Here is a 15,695-nt window from a genome sequence, read left to right on the forward strand (position 1 = left end):
GATATGAATGGTACTCATTGGAAATCATGGGGTACAGCTTGTCATTTCGACTTTCCAGTCCCAAGCAGGACAAGTCGCACAAGTGTGAAAGGGCCCTCAAGATATTTTTCACGCTAAGATGTGGCCTACAGATACAAGGGTAAAAGGAAAATTGAAGCAAGACACTTGCAACGCAGAGCCATTTTAGCAACCAACCAAAGTTTGCAAGAGGCCCTCGCCCAAGAGCAAGAGGCCCTCGCCCAAGAGCAAGAGGCCCTCGCCCAAGAGCAAGAGGCCCTCGCCCAAGAGCAAGAGGCCCTCGGCAAAAAGAAAGAACTGGACTTAAAGCGGGAGTCCGTTTTTTTTTTTTTTTTTTTTTTTTAAAGCCAGCAGCTACAAATACTGCAGCTGAAGCCGATCGCTCGATCGTCTCTCGGGTGCTGCTGCCGCCATCTTGGGTATGGGAATCAGGAAGTGGAGCCTTGTGGCTTCATTTCCCGGTTCCCTACTGCGCATGCACGAGCCGCGCAGCGCAATAAGGATGGTCCCCGCTGTCTCTGGGATCCGTGCGTTTCCCAGCAGGCAGCGGGGGACCTTCAGAAAGGGGCGTAGATTCTGCGGAAAGAGGCGTAGCTTCTGCAGAATCTACGCCGGAAGTGGGTGCCGATACCTGTACTGTACAGGTACCTGCACCCCCCTCCCCCCTGAAAGGTGCCAATTGTGGCGCCGGAGGTGGGTTCCAATGAGTGGACCTCCGCTTTAAATGCTTGCTCAAAACAGACCAAACTAGTTGTGGCCTAAAGCTACAAGAGTAACAAGAATAGTCGACGGGAAAAAAAAATCATCACTTCCAGTTCAGAGACATTCTAGCAACTAACCAACGTTTACTGAAGGCCTGGCACAACAACCCGAAGGCCTGGCACAACAACCCTTCAGAGTTCAGGAACTAACATGAACAGTCTGTGTGAGTCAGGGCAAACTGACTCGACAGTATACGAAGGAATTAATGAATAAAAAAATAAAAAAAAAGGTACAAGCGTGTACTTTGGTGTTAAAGACCGCTCAGACAAAACGTGGATCTTCTGATGCTTTGCTGGAGACATGTGGCCTTGAAGAGTGACATCTGAGCAGGATAAAAGGGTGGACATGAAAACAAAACAGAACTGCCTTGTGTTGTCCTAGTAAGTTACGAAAAGATCGGAGAGTCCCCCCCTCCTTCAATCCAAACATCACAGGACGAACAAAACGGGGGAAAAAAAAAAAAAAAAAACCCTAAGTGAGAGCAGGAGAGAAATGAAAGTCCAACCTTGTACGGACATCTGCTACCTCTGCCACAGATTCAGGGAGATTAATTTCCAAGAAGCCTGGATGCATAGAGAGCCTGTAGTGTGAGGGGAGGAGGGTACGAGAGGATGAGGCTGGGGGTCATAGCCTCCTACTTGTCTCTATTGTGTTAGCTTTGATGCGTGCCGTTTTCAGGCCTCATAGTGCCAAGTCGGGGCCTTGTCCTTAGGAAACGGCAAAGAGGCCTGCATGTTTCCTAGCAACCTCCTGACAGCCAGCTGGCAATGTCCCAGCTGGGGTAAGTAAGAAATAGGTAACGCTTATGGACATATACATAAAACAACAGGCAAGGCCGCTGGAGCAGGAAGCACAAAGGCACGAGCTGGAGCTCAGGAAAATCAAAAAGGAACAAAAATAGAATTCTATGTCAATTTCACAGAAAACAAAAAACATAAAAACAAAAAAAACATACACAAAATGGTACAGCAACACCCAGCAGCGCACATCTTAAATGGCCATGCACTGGCCAGACTGTCAGGCGTATTCCCATGGCTAATGACAAGCCTGGACAGGTCCGCAACACAAGCGCCTCTAAACACAAAAGGGAGAGGCCCCATTAACCTATAAATTAACCCATTAACAACCAAAGAAAAAAAAATGTCCAGCAAAAACGCACAGACCACTGCGACATGGGCCTGGCAATCATGTATTACACTGGAAACCGTGCATTTCGTGCAATTCTGCAAAAATATATATGGACCAAGGTAAACTTTTCTTTGCTCTCTGGATTGCATAAAAGGAGAAGCAATTCTGCAAAAATATATATGGACCAAGGTAAACTTTTCTTTGCTCTCTGGATTGCATAAAAGGAGAAAAAAAAAAAAACGCAAATTAAAAGCGGATCTTCATTGTGTACCAAAAACTTTAATTTATTTTTAATATCCAAAGCAAATCCCCCCCATCCATCCAGGTCTCCATGCTTTATTTTGTTGAGAAATCGCTTTGAAAAATAACCCCTCTTAGCATTTCTAGCAGTGGCCATCTTGAGCAAGGGCAGATCATTTGTGTGGCATTTACTTCCTGGAATTCATCCGCCCTGCCCTTAGCTCAGGCATGTAGGCGGGAGAGTGCGATTAGCGGAGAACTCCCCTCCCCCCTCTTGTCTGAAGACTCCTGGAAACCAGGAAGTGACGGAAGAAACGTAAAAAAGTTTGTTCTGCACTCCTGTGACCTGGTTGCAGCAGACAGGGGGCTGAAAGGGGGTTATAAAGGCATACGTTTTTTTTTAATCCTAATGCATTCCATGCATTAAAGCGGAGTTCCATCCAAACATTCCGCTTTTCGCATCCCCCTCCCCCCTCCGGTGGCACATTTGGCACCTTGGGGGGGCTAAGCAGATATCGGTCTAATACAGGCATTTGCTCCCACTTCTCTGCAGACTCTGATGTAAGGGAGAACATAAGGGATGCTCTGGGAACCCCAATTTCAGGGGAACACTGAACTCTGATGTCCTTTGAATACTCTGATGTAAGGAGGAACACTGTGGCCTCTGCTGTAAAGAGAAACTCTGAGAACCCAGATTTATCTTCATGTACTCACTCAGGAGGCAGGAGAGAGAAGGGGGAAGAGACTTCAGTCACAGACAGGGATGGATGGTGAGCTCACTCGCCCCTTGGCAGTCAACATCTCATCCAATTGTTTTTGAGGCTGCTGGTCTTCAAATTTCTGGCGCCCACTTTCCTTTTCTGAGGCACAACACCAGCGATTGGAGTGTGGGCAGACACAGAGGGGTAGGGGTGGGCGGAAGAGGTGCAGATCGAGCCCTCTCTCCTCTCCCGTCTGTGTGTGAGAATTGTTAGTTCTGGCTTTGGGCAGAACACTCTCGTCTTTCACAAATGCAGCCAGCAACCCTGCTGGGAAGCCACAGTCTGGTCTGAAAAATGTTTCCGGGTTTCAGGCGGTCTGAAAACCGGATGCATGATTCCAAACCCGAACTGTCCGGGTGGATCCCAGACAGATGGTAAACCCTAATCTGACCTCCAAAAGTCAGTTTATAGATTTGACATGTTATTCCTAATTTCAGCATAAAGCCTGCCATGTTGAATTATTGAGGCAGATAAGAAAAACTTCCCATTTTGGGTGGTAAAACACACTGGATTTTAGTTTTTAAATTGCATATTTACGGTAAGGCTAGGTTCACACCTATGCGGGTGCGTTTTCCAGATGCAGTGTTTTTGTTCCACATGCGTTTTTCATTTTCGCTTTTCGGAGGCGTCCGATTTCATGCGGGAGAAACCAGTGTAAACACAGCGGAAACACATCTGAAATTGCAAACACTGCATTTTTTTCTGCAATTCCATGGAAGTCTTTGGAACCAAAAATGCAACCTTCTGCGTGTAAACACTGCGCGCTTGGCTCCACACATCGCAGTCTTTTTAACAGAAGGCTCGCAAATCTGCAAAAATCCGCACTTGCTCTTTTTATTTGCGAGCGACAGAAGGGAGGGATGAAAGCCGGAAATAAGGGAAAAAAATAAAAAAATCACACCCAACTTTCGCCATTTAATTATAAAACAGACACGAGTTAAGCAGCTTTGGGGGGGGGGGGGGGGGGGGGGGATTAGAAGCTTCGTTCATCAGCCCAGCGAGCAGCTCGACACATGTAAGAGTGAAAAATCGCAGAGTGTGTCTTTAGGGCGGAAGCTGAGAGAGAAAGAACGAGCGCGCGAGAGAACGAGAAAGAACGAGCGCGCGCGAGAGAGAGCGAGAGCACGAACGAGAGAGAGAGAGAGAGCGAGAGCGAGAGAACGAACGAGAGAGAGAGCGAGAGCGAGAGCACGAACGAGAGAGAGAGAGAGAGCGAGAGCACGAACGAGAGAGAGAGAGAGAGCGAGAACGAGAGAGAGAGAGAGAGCGAGAACGAGAGAACGAACGAGAGAGAGAGAGAGCGAGAACGAGAGAACGAACGAGAGAGAGAGAGAGCGAGAACGAGAGAACGAACGAGAGAGAGAGAGAGCGAGAACGAGAGAACGAACGAGAGAGAGAGAGAGCGAGAACGAGAGAACGAACGAGAGAGAGAGAGAGCGAGAACGAGAGAACGAACGAGAGAGAGAGAGAGCGAGAACGAGAGAACGAACGAGAGAGAGAGAGAGCGAGAACGAGAGAACGAACGAGAGAGAGAGAGAGCGAGAACGAGAGAACGAACGAGAGAGAGAGAGAGCGAGAACGAGAGAGCGAACGAGAGAGAGAGCGAGAACGAGAGAGCGAACGAGAGAGAGAGAGAGAGAGCGAGAACGAGAGAGCGAACGAGAGAGAGAGAGAGAGCGAGAACGAGAGAGCGAACGAGAGAGCGAGAGAGAGCGAGAACGAGAGAGCGAGAACGAGAGAGAGAGAGAGAGCGAGAACGAGAGAGAGAGAGAGAGCGAGAACGAGAGAGAGAGAGCGAGAGCGAGAACGAGAGAGAGAGAGCGAGAACGAGAGAGAGCGAGAACGAGAGAGCGAACGAGAGAGAGAGAGAGAGCGAGAACGAGAGAGCGAACGAGAGAGCGAGAGAGAGCGAGAACGAGAGAGCGAGAACGAGAGAGAGAGAGAGAGCGAGAACGAGAGAGAGAGAGAGAGCGAGAACGAGAGAGAGAGAGCGAGAGCGAGAACGAGAGAGAGAGAGCGAGAACGAGAGAGAGCGAGAACGAGAGAGCGAACGAGAGAGAGAGAGAGAGCGAGAACGAGAGAGCGAACGAGAGAGCGAGAGAGAGCGAGAACGAGAGAGCGAGAACGAGAGAGAGAGAGAGAGCGAGAACGAGAGAGAGAGAGAGAGCGAGAACGAGAGAGAGAGAGCGAGAGCGAGAACGAGAGAGAGAGAGCGAGAACGAGAGAGAGCGAGAACGAGAGAGCGAACGAGAGAGAGAGAGAGAGCGAGAACGAGAGAGCGAACGAGAGAGAGAGAGAGAGCGAGAACGAGAGAGCGAACGAGAGAGAGAGAGAGAGCGAGAACGAGAGAGCGAGAACGAGAGAGAGAGAGAGAGCGAGAACGAGAGAGAGAGAGAGAGCGAGAACGAGAGAGAGCGAGAACGAGAGAGAGAGAGAGCGAGAACGAGAGAGAGAGAGAGCGAGAACGAGAGAGAGAGAGAGCGAGAACGAGAGAGAGAGAGAGAGAGAGAGAGAGCGAGAACGAGAGAGAGAGAGAGAGAGAGAGAGAGAGCGAGAACGAGAGAGAGAGAGAGAGAGAGAGAGAGCGAGAACGAGAGAGAGAGAGAGAGAGAGAGCGAGAACGAGAGAGAGAGAGACAGAGAGAGCGAGAACGAGAGAGAGAGAGAGAGAGAGAGAGCGAGAACGAGAGAGAGAGAGAGAGAGAGAGCGAGAACGAGAGAGAGAGAGAGAGAGAGCGAGAACGAGAGAGAGAGAGGAGACGAGAGAGAGAGCGAGAGAGAACGAGAGAGAGAGAGCGAGAGAGAACGAGAGAGAGAGAGAGAGAGAGAGAACGAGAGAGAGAGAGAGAGAGAGAGAGAGAGAGAGAGAGAGAACGAGAGAGAGAAGAGAGAGAGAGAGAGGAGAGAGAGAGAGAGAGAACGAGAGAGAGAGAGAGAGAGAAGAGAGAGAGAGAGAGAGAGAGAGAGAGAGAGAACGAGAGAGAGAGAGAGAGAACGAGAGAGAGAGAGAGAAGAACGAGAGAGAGAGAGAGAAGAGAACGAGAGAGAACGAGAGAGAGACGAGAAACGAGAGAACGAGAGGACGGAGAACGAGAGAACGAGAGAACGAGAGAACGAGAGAACGAGAGAACGAGAGAGAACCGTTCTCTTCCCCGCTCCCCACCAAAAACCCCGAGGCCTACTCTGTGTTCACTAACCACAAGCCTTTGAGGAGTGCCTTGTGTATTTACAAACTGAGGCATGCTGAAATCAAAGGGGATACCACATGACATAATTCACATTAAAATGTCAGCAGGCTGACAATTTATAGAGCCAATCTGTGGAAGGTGAGGAGAACCAAAGGCTGGGTAATTGTTTAATGCCTACTTAAACCAACGGTGGCTTTGCCTTGGGGAAAAAGCATCATGTGCCGTTGTGAGCCGTCAGCCGGCATGTGCCAGGGGGACTGGAGCCGTGCCAGGGCAGAGATAACAGCTTTCACTTGTAGCTGAGACGGCCCATTATAATGGTGAGAGCCGACACTACCGGCTTCCCCACTAGACAAACAGAAGCTCCCCATATGGCTGCAAGCTGCCAGCTCCAGCGCCTGCATTTTGTTAGATTTGAGCCGCCTATCTGTCAGATGAGTCCCCAAAGGACTGCGGCTTGTCACTCCATGGCGGGCGGAGGGGGACCTGTGGCTCTTCGGCTGCTGTGAACTACAGAGCTCAGCACAGCCTGTGATCCAGTGGCTTTGTGTATGCAGTAGAACCCTGACGTAGCATGCTGGCCATTGTAGTTCCACTATAAACTGTCTCAAATGTATGGCTTTATTTGTTGCAGGTAAGGGTATAGCCCCATCAATTTACACTGCGCTTTACATACACACTCACCGGCCACTTTATTAGGTACACACGCATTTAGACACCTCTAGACGTGGTGGAGGCGACTTGCTGAAATTCAAACCCAGCATCAGAATGGGGAAGCAAGGGGATTTAAGTGACTTTGAAGGTGGCATGGTTGTTGGCGCCAGACGGGCTGGTCTGAGTATTTCTGGGATTTTCATCTCTCGGTTTTACAGAGAATGGTGGGGGGAAAAGAGAAAATATCCAGTGAGCGGCAGTTGGAGGAAAATGCCTTGTTGAGGTCAGAGGAGAATGGGCAGACTGGTTCCAGAAGATGTAAAGACAACAGTAACTCAAATAACCACTCGTTACATCCAAGGTATGCAGAATACCATCTCTGAACACACAACACATCCAACCTTGAAGCAGATGGGCTACAGCAGCAGAAGACCACACCGGGTGCCACTCCTGTCAGCCAAGAACAATAAACGGAGGCTACAATTGGCACAGGATCGCCAACATTGGACAATAGAAGACTGGAAAAATATTGCCTGGTCTGACGAGTCTGGATTTCAGCTGCGACATTCAGATGGTGGGGTCAGAATTTGGGGCATGGATCCATCCTGTCTTGTATCACCGGTTCAGGCTGGTGGTGGGGATATTTTCTTGGAACACTTTGGACCTCTTAGTACCAATGGAGCATGGTTTAATCTGAGATCTGTGGTTCTAGCTCAGCTGAAGACCCATGGATCACCTACCTCAGCTGAAGACCCATGGATCACCTACCATAGAAGTCATAAAGTGGTTGTGTCCGAAGCAGCTAACCGATAGCCGAAGTAGAACCACAGATCTCAGATCCTATTGGGTAGCAGCTTTGGGCACAACCACTTTATGGCTTCTATGGGAGGTGGTCCATGGGTCTTCAGCTGAGGTAGAACCACAGATCTCAGATCCTGAAGACCCACGGACCACATCCTATAGAAGCCATAAAGTAGTTGTGTCCACAGCTGCTAACCGATAGCTGAGGTAGAACCATAGATCCTATCGGTTAGCAGCTTTGGACACAACCACTTTATGGCTTCTATGGGAGGTGGTCCAGGGGTTTTCAGCTGAGGCAGAACTACAGATCTCAGATCCCATCAGTAAGCAGCTTTGGGCACAGCCACTTTATGGCTTCCACAGGAGGTCTCCATGGCTCTTTAGCCTCAGCTGAAAAGTCATGGGTCACTTCTCAAGGAAGCCATAAAGTTATGGGGCCTCAAAGCTACTGAGATTTGAAGTCCTGCAGCACTCAGTGGAGCCACAGGTTGTCTACCTCTGTAGTGGAAGCCAGATATGGCCTGCAACTACCGTTTAGCCTAATGCAGCTGTCAAAGGCAGACAGCCTGTGGCTCAACTAGGTGCCATCAGGCGACAAATCCCATGACATCCTGTTAGTCATTACCCTGACTACTTTATGGCTTCTATGGGAGGTGGTCCATGTATCCTCAGCTGAGGTGGAACTATAGATCCCAGCACAAGATACTCACAGGATGTTGGGGTATTCTTTAGACCCTCTGGAAAGTCACAGGCTGCTTGGAACAGCTTCAGGGTACCACATGTACCTAGATATCTACTGACATGGACATTAAATTTTACTCTTGGTTGCTCTAGGCCGCACCCCTCGCATGTCTTGGCCACCGGCAGTGGGAATAGTAGCCGCTGCAGTTAGTGGAATGTGGCACAAGTTAAGACTCGCAGGCGGAGCAGCCTGCATACATTCAGCGTCACCACCACCTCCTCCTCTTCTACCTCATTAACTGAAACACATTAAAACAAGTGTGCTTTGGGACCAGAAAAATGAGACTGTTAAACTAGGCTCCTCTAATCCTCATCAGCTGTGGGAAATGAGGCTGCATCAATTATGCTGAATCAACACATCAACAGCTACTTTGCCATCGCTTACAAGACCTGGAAGTGGCCTGGGCCGACCTGAAGCAAACTACTGGGCTGCCCTGTAGCCAGCTTAGGGACAGCTTCAAAGGTCTACTTCTTCGGTTCCAAGGAAAATCAGGAGGAAACTCCAGCAATGAAAAAGAACTTCATGTTTTCACGCTTAGTCATATCCTTGGCACAATCGACATTTCCCTTGACACAGCTCATGACAAGATAGTAATCAGATGAAGGGGACTGAGGAACCCAAGTGGCTATAAATGCCGGGGGTCGGCTTCTGACACTCATTAGAACTAGTGAAATGTCTTCATCAATACAGAACAAGTCCAGTTGAACGGGACCATCTCTTAATACCAAGTTCAGGCCTATACATATACAGGCGACTGGCATCAGCCATACATAACTCTGGTTATAAGAAGAAGTCACGTCACAGCAGAGAAGCTGTGTGTATATATATATATATATATATATATATATATATATATATATATATATATATATATATATATATATATATATATATATATATAAAAAAGCAAGGCCGGAATTACCTGACCATAACTTTTCCTTGCTTGCAAAACGCATTAAATCCCCAACACAGAAAGACAACAACACTAAAAGTAACTAGACAAAGCCCATTCTCCAAAGTGTCGTTGTCCTAACATGAATATAAAATAACGGCAAGGGACAGACAGTGACCGTTGCAAAAACAAAGCTGTTGGAGGTACAGCACTAAAAAGAAAAGCCCATAAAAGAGCACTCTACTATATAACAAGAGCAAATAGAAAAAAAGAGGCGCAGAGAGCGCGCAAGAGACAGAGAAAGAAAGAAAGGTAGCAGAGAGCGCGCAAGAAAAGAAAGAAAGAAAGAAAGAAAGAAAGAAAGAAAGAAAGAAAGGTAGCAGAGAGCGCGCAAGAAAAGAAAGAAAGGTAGCAGAGAGCGCGCAAGAAAAGAAAGAAAGGTAGCAGAGAGCGCGCAAGAAAAGAAAGAAAGGTAGCAGAGAGCACGCAAGAAAAGAAAGAAAGGTAGCAGAGAGCGCGCAAGAAAAGAAAGAAAGGTAGCAGAGAGCGCGCAAGAAAAGAAAGAAAGGTAGCAGAGAGCGCGCAAGAAAAGAAAGAAAGGTAGCAGAGAGCGCGCAAGAAAAGAAAGGTAGCAGAGAGCGCGCAAGAAAAGAAAGAAAGGTAGCAGAGAGCGCGCAAGAAAAGAAAGAAAGGTAGCAGAGAGCGCGCAAGAAAAGAAAGAAAGGTAGCAGAGAGCGCGCAAGAATGAAAGAAAGAAAGAAAGAAAGAAAGGCGCAGAGAACGCGCAAGAGACAGAAAGAAAGAAAGGCGCAGAGAGCACGCAAGAGACAGAGGCGCTCAGAGAGCGCAAGAGAGAAAGTGTGATAAAAGAAAGCAAAAAAAAATAAGAAAGCATGAGCGGGAAAAAATAAATAAACGAGCGCAAGCGTTTTTTGGAATAGTGCTACTTAATTGGTATAAAATAAACCCAGCTGTATCTTAATCTTGTAAAAGAGAACATTAAAAGCAAGAATCTGATTGGTTGCTAGTATTTTTTGTATACCTTTATACACACGAGAACACAGAGACACAACAGCCAAGCCTATATTGGCTGCAAGTGCACCTTTATAAAATTAGTCTTAAATTGCAGACAGTTGTGTGTGCCCGAGGGAGAGGAAGCAGACATCACCAAGATAAACTGTGAATGATCAGAGAATGGAGCACACAGAGATCATAGAGGCACTGAGAGAGCAGGGCATCTCCATGGCACGCTTCCAATGCAAAAATAATCAGGCTTGGTTACAAAGGACAGCTTAGAGCAGGAGAGCTTATGCCGAGTGCCCAAGGTTCCATTATACATCCATCCACAGCAATGCTTCCCAACCGATGATGAACTACTAGTCTCCAAATATTTCTTAGGTCCCCCATGCACACTATTTGATTTTCTGCAGATTTTTGTCTTCAGATTTTCCAAAACCATTGTAGTGCACGAGCCTGCCCGATTACATACTAATTGAAACTCTAAAGCCCCATACACACTATCAGTTTTTCCTTCAGATTTACCAAAACCATGTAATATGAGGTCAAACCTTAGGAGTTTCAATTTGTAAGCAATTAGGCCGGCCCTTGCACTACATGGTTTTGGTAAACCTGAAGGAAAAACTCAGCAGAAAAACAGATAGTGTGTACGGGGCTTTAAGGTTTGACCTCATTATATGGTTTTGGTAAACCTGAAGACAAAAATCTGCAGAAAATCTAATAGCGTGTATGGGGCCAGAGAGTATGTAGCACCCCTCTGTTAGGCACTATAGTACCTGAAAGGATGAAGGTTGCTCCGATTGGCCTCCAATGTTAAAATCAAAAACGCAGGAATAGGCCTGTCCTCGGGGGGTAAATTTAGTTGACGCCTGGGCATGGCGTCGTTGTGGAACTAGGCCTTGGTTGAGGAACTAGGCCTTGGTTGAGGAACTAGGCCTCCGTAGTCCTAAGCAGTTTTACCCTAAAGAGGTATCTTTGCAACAAAAGGGCTACGTTTGTATCTCAGTAGCTAAATGGATTCTTGCAGCAGAATGCATTTCCCATCTCTGATCCCTGTGTGGGGTTAAAATAGCAGGCTCTCTAAGCATTTTTCCTGATGAACCGGTCAGCACAGGAAAAAAAAAAAAAGCCAATCAACCAAGTCATTAGCGGGCTGGATGCTCTCAGAGACCATACGGGGATGAAAGCCAAGTTATTCAATATTCACCTTTAAGCAAAACCAGATTGCAGCTCCCTTTCGCTATCTCTAAATCGCCTTTCCAGACTACCACATGGGCTCCGCGGCCCCTAGCGAGACAAAGGCCTGTCATTTTCACTCCTGGATACCGTTTTGGCATTGGGCGGCGTTTTTGTGTGTGTGTGTGACAGTGGAGAAGATGATTAGACGCATTTAACTCTGCTCTAACCTGATTAGAGATGTGCCAGTCTAATGGATTACATTTGCAAGAGGGAACATAACATGCAATCGACCTCAGTCCACCTCGCCTCTGAACTGCTGGCCCGAGGAGCGCTCCTCGCTCGCAGTATCGGCTCCCTGGCAGGGCTGCGGTGTGGGTGTCAGGGGGAAGCAGTGCAAGAATCTGCACTCTGACTTCCCCATTAAATAAAGTGCAGAGGCTGGAATAGAGAGATAAAAAAAAAAAGAAGACGGGAGATAGGAAACCGTTAGCGTGCAGAAAGTATATGCATGCGTGGAAGGTAAGTGAATGAGCCGACCGAGATTTATGGGGAACTGTACCTGACCATTCATACTAAAGCCATTATGGAATGATTAGAGAGGAGGGTAAGGCTTTAAGTCCAGCGAAAAATCAATAGTAGTGTCTGGAGGAATTCTATGGGGTGAGCAGGAGGCTATTTACGGGATGTTCACTGCTTCTATGGTTAGAGAACCAAAAGCCACGACACGCAAGGGGGGGGGTGAGGTTGAAAGGAGATTAAAGAGAAGAGTCCTTTCCAGAGATGCAAAAGGGGACCTGTCTTTGCATTTACTGGGCAAATAACGGCAACTATTTTTGAAGGATCATCAAGAGAACTGCCACTTCCCAGTACAAGATTTTCCATCGGTTTCGTGAAACATAACTATACATTTTCCCTTATGGAATTTATAATATTGTGGAAATTATGGAACTATTATACATTTCCCTCATCTAGGCTCATGCTGCTAAACATAAAAAATTAGATTTTGAATCTGAACTAGCTTGGCGAATTAAAAACAAAAAACGCACCCAGCAAGGTAACCCTTAAAAGGAAATCTTTAAGAAATTAAACGTCTTAAAAATTTAACGGCAATATCAAATTTGTTGGCCAGAAATGCATCCGCCGTGCACCTCTCTGATCCTTGTGGCAGTTTGCTGCTATTGGTCCATCTTTCTTGACTTCTCAGAACCAAGTCCGGTCCCCTCTCCATTTAACTGATCAATTAAGGGTTCACCGATTCAGGGCTGGTTCACACCAGATGTGTTGGGTGGCTATTCCATCACAGTTCCCACCATGGACAAGACCAAATGCCTCGGCATTTTTCGCCATGTCCCTGGTTCACACCAGATGCATTGGGTGGCTATTTCATCGCAGTTCCCCCCATGGAGAAGACAAAATGCCTCGCCTCCTATGTTCTCGGTTCACACCAGATATGTTGGGTGGCTATTCGATCACAGTCCCCTCACATGGGCAAGACCAAATGCCTCGCCTCCTATGTGCCCCGGTGCACACCAGATGCGTTGGGTGGCTATTCGATTGCAGTTACAAGCATGACTCCCACAGAGAGGCACGATGGGACTTGTAGATCCGCAACAGCTGGAGGGCCACACATTTAGCACCCATGCTGTACGTTATGCAACATCCGATCCCCATCCTATGCCTGCCAGAGCTGAGAAATAGCCTATGATCTGCGGTTTAGAAGGCTGTAAGGTAGAGAAGACTGCAGATAAATAGGTACAACTATGTAGGAGGATTTGTTTCATGTCTGTATGACCCGAGACCGGTCACATCACTGGGTATATGTAAAGATTTACAACCACTGTAAATGCAGACGTACTACCAGGTGCCAATAACTAAACATGTCATTTATGTCACCCCCAACAGAAGAGTAGTGTCATATTTATTGGCCCTACAATAAGCTGATCTGTGCAATGGGGTTGATGTACCAAAACTGGAGAGGGTGTAAAATCTGGTGCAGCTGTGCATGGCAGCCAATCAGCTTCTAACTTCAGCTTGTTCTCTTAAGCTTTGACAATCAAACCTGGAAGTCGATTGGTTTCTATGCAGAGCTGCACCAGATGTGGCACTCTCCTTTTTTGGTAAATCCCCCCCATTGTGTCCATCAATGTGACCGCTCTGAAATTCAGTAACCATAAGACAAAAAGGTCAGCATAAAAAAGACATTTAAATCATCTAACCAAAACACCAACAGCAGCCAGAGAAATTGCAATTCTTAAAAAATTCAAGGCACTTTTGGGTAGAAATGATAACTGGAGGAATGGGACCATATTAAATAGATTTTTTTTCTGATTGGCTCTCACAGCCGACACCTCCGCATTCCCTTTCCTCCAGGTTTTAGACTTTATTCCAGAAAACACACAAATCTCTAATACAAATATAAAATGAAGACGACATTCCAGCATCTTGGCAGTAGCAATACTTTCACTACAACGCACAATCCAAAATATACTACTGTGTACATTTTAAAGCATATCTAAATCCAAGAAGAAAAAAAATAAAATAAAAAATAAGTTACATATTGCAGCGTGACAGTCCTGCATTTTTTTTTCCAGCAACCCCCCCACATTTTTTTTATTTTTTTTTTATTTGGTAATCCTGCCAGTAACAGACTTTCCATCCTTGAAGGACAATGCCGACTCCCCATACTGTATCTACAGAGAAGCAGTGTTGCCCTCCTAGGAGGGGGAAGTTTTTCAGGACTGCAGAACACCTCCACCTATCCAAGGCATTTGGTGGGTTCTGTAGTCTACTAGGAGAGCAGAAAAGAAACCCAACTGATAACAGGCAGCATAGAGCACATGAAGTTATCAGCCTACTGGCTTAATGGGAGGACCAATAGGTTTTTTTCTGGCACTTTTCACTTAGACACAGGCAGTCCCCGAGTTAAACACCTGACTTTCATTTGAAATATACTCAAGAAAAGAGGCAGGGTGACGTCACCCCGGACCCGGAAACACGCTGGGCTGCCATCTTGCCGCTCACAGCATGCTGCCACCTACTGTCCGGTGAACCGGTCAGCAGTCCCACATCACTGGATGGTCAGTTAATCCTTCCCTATGCTATCCAAAACTTAAAAAAAAAAAAGTCACTTGGAGCCACTGACACAACCAGGGCTGGGACAAGGGATGGGCAGAAGGGATGGCTGCCCTGGGTGCATCATGTATTGTAGGGATGGGAGCGCTACGAGTTCCTTCTACTATAAGGCTCCCAGGAGTAGTGACATCACATTTTCTGTCAGCCCAGCGCTGGAAGCAACAAGGAGAGGAGGAGAGTCGGGCAGAGGTGCTGCTGTGCTCTCTACCCGCCCCACCTCCTCCACATAAGCTCGCACGTAATAAAGGGGAAGGGCACAATTTGACATCTTTGCCCTGGGCACTGGATGAGCTTGTCCAAGCACTGGAAACTATGCCATCTGGACCCCTTATGGCCCATTTGTATGGTATTATTACAAGCCTGTTTACGGCCCAAAGACCAGTCACTGGTCGGGAAAACAAAATGGCCACACCCATCCAACATCAAGTTCCCATTCCACACTTGACAGATACAAATGCAAAATCATGAACATAAATACTGTTCCCATTGAGGGATCACAGATCAATACCATCTTACCTTGTACAACTTGAGGCTGGCCTCATGTCTTGCATTCACGGTGTGCAAACGCAGCTTCTCCAAGCTATTGGTGTAATAGTCACAGGCATTGCACTTCAGATGCACTGGGTTGCCAATGGCAACGCACTTCAACCTCCACTCGTTGGCTTTTCCCCCCTCCTTGATGTGAGCCACCAGCTGGTACTTCTGTACATGTTTGTCAGTTTTGCAATGCAGCTGAAAGTTGGCCTTCAGTTGGGTGTTGTAACGACAGAGATTGCACTGGTAAGAATCCCCCACCACGGACTTCCACTCCTCCTCCGGTAGGTTGCGTTCAGCTCCCATGTGCAAGCCCAACATGTCCAAGTTGTCGGTCGTGAACCGGTTGCATACGGCGCACTGAAAGAGTTTCAGAGAAGGGTCGTTGGTTTGGGTGAAACTCTCGCCAAGGTTCATGAGCTCCTCCGAGACCAGCTGTCCACCACCCAATCGCATGTCCAGCGGGATTTCACCACCCACTAAGAGGGGAAAGAGAAAGACACAGTTGGGTTAGAGAAAAAAAAAAAAAAAAAACCTCAATGCTGACGGGTTCTCTTGCTCCGGATTCTGAATTATTACAGAATTTAGGAATCGGTCAGACCAATCTAGCATCTATCAAGAAATCTTAAAAGGTTTAAAGCTCTGTGC

General features: G+C 47.2%; 1 protein-coding gene across 4 annotated transcripts in view; it reads right to left on the reverse strand.

Moving 5' to 3' along the window:
- The window catches only part of ZFHX3 (zinc finger homeobox 3), a 140,035-nt gene that overhangs the window by 69,636 nt on the left and 54,704 nt on the right, over positions 1–15,695 (reverse strand). For all 4 annotated transcript variants that reach the window (XM_077452068.1, XM_077452086.1, XM_077452078.1 and 1 more), the window contains exon 3: positions 15,030–15,526. In XM_077452068.1, coding sequence (XP_077308194.1) covers positions 15,030–15,526 — 497 coding nt within the window. The remainder of the gene's footprint in view (positions 1–15,029; positions 15,527–15,695) is intronic.

The sequence above is a fragment of the Lithobates pipiens genome, unplaced genomic scaffold, assembly GCF_037356315.1.
Source record: "Lithobates pipiens isolate NorthernLeopardFrog02 unplaced genomic scaffold, aLitPip1_a1.2 Scaffold_10, whole genome shotgun sequence".
In the NCBI taxonomy this organism is placed as follows: Eukaryota; Metazoa; Chordata; class Amphibia; order Anura; family Ranidae; genus Lithobates; species Lithobates pipiens.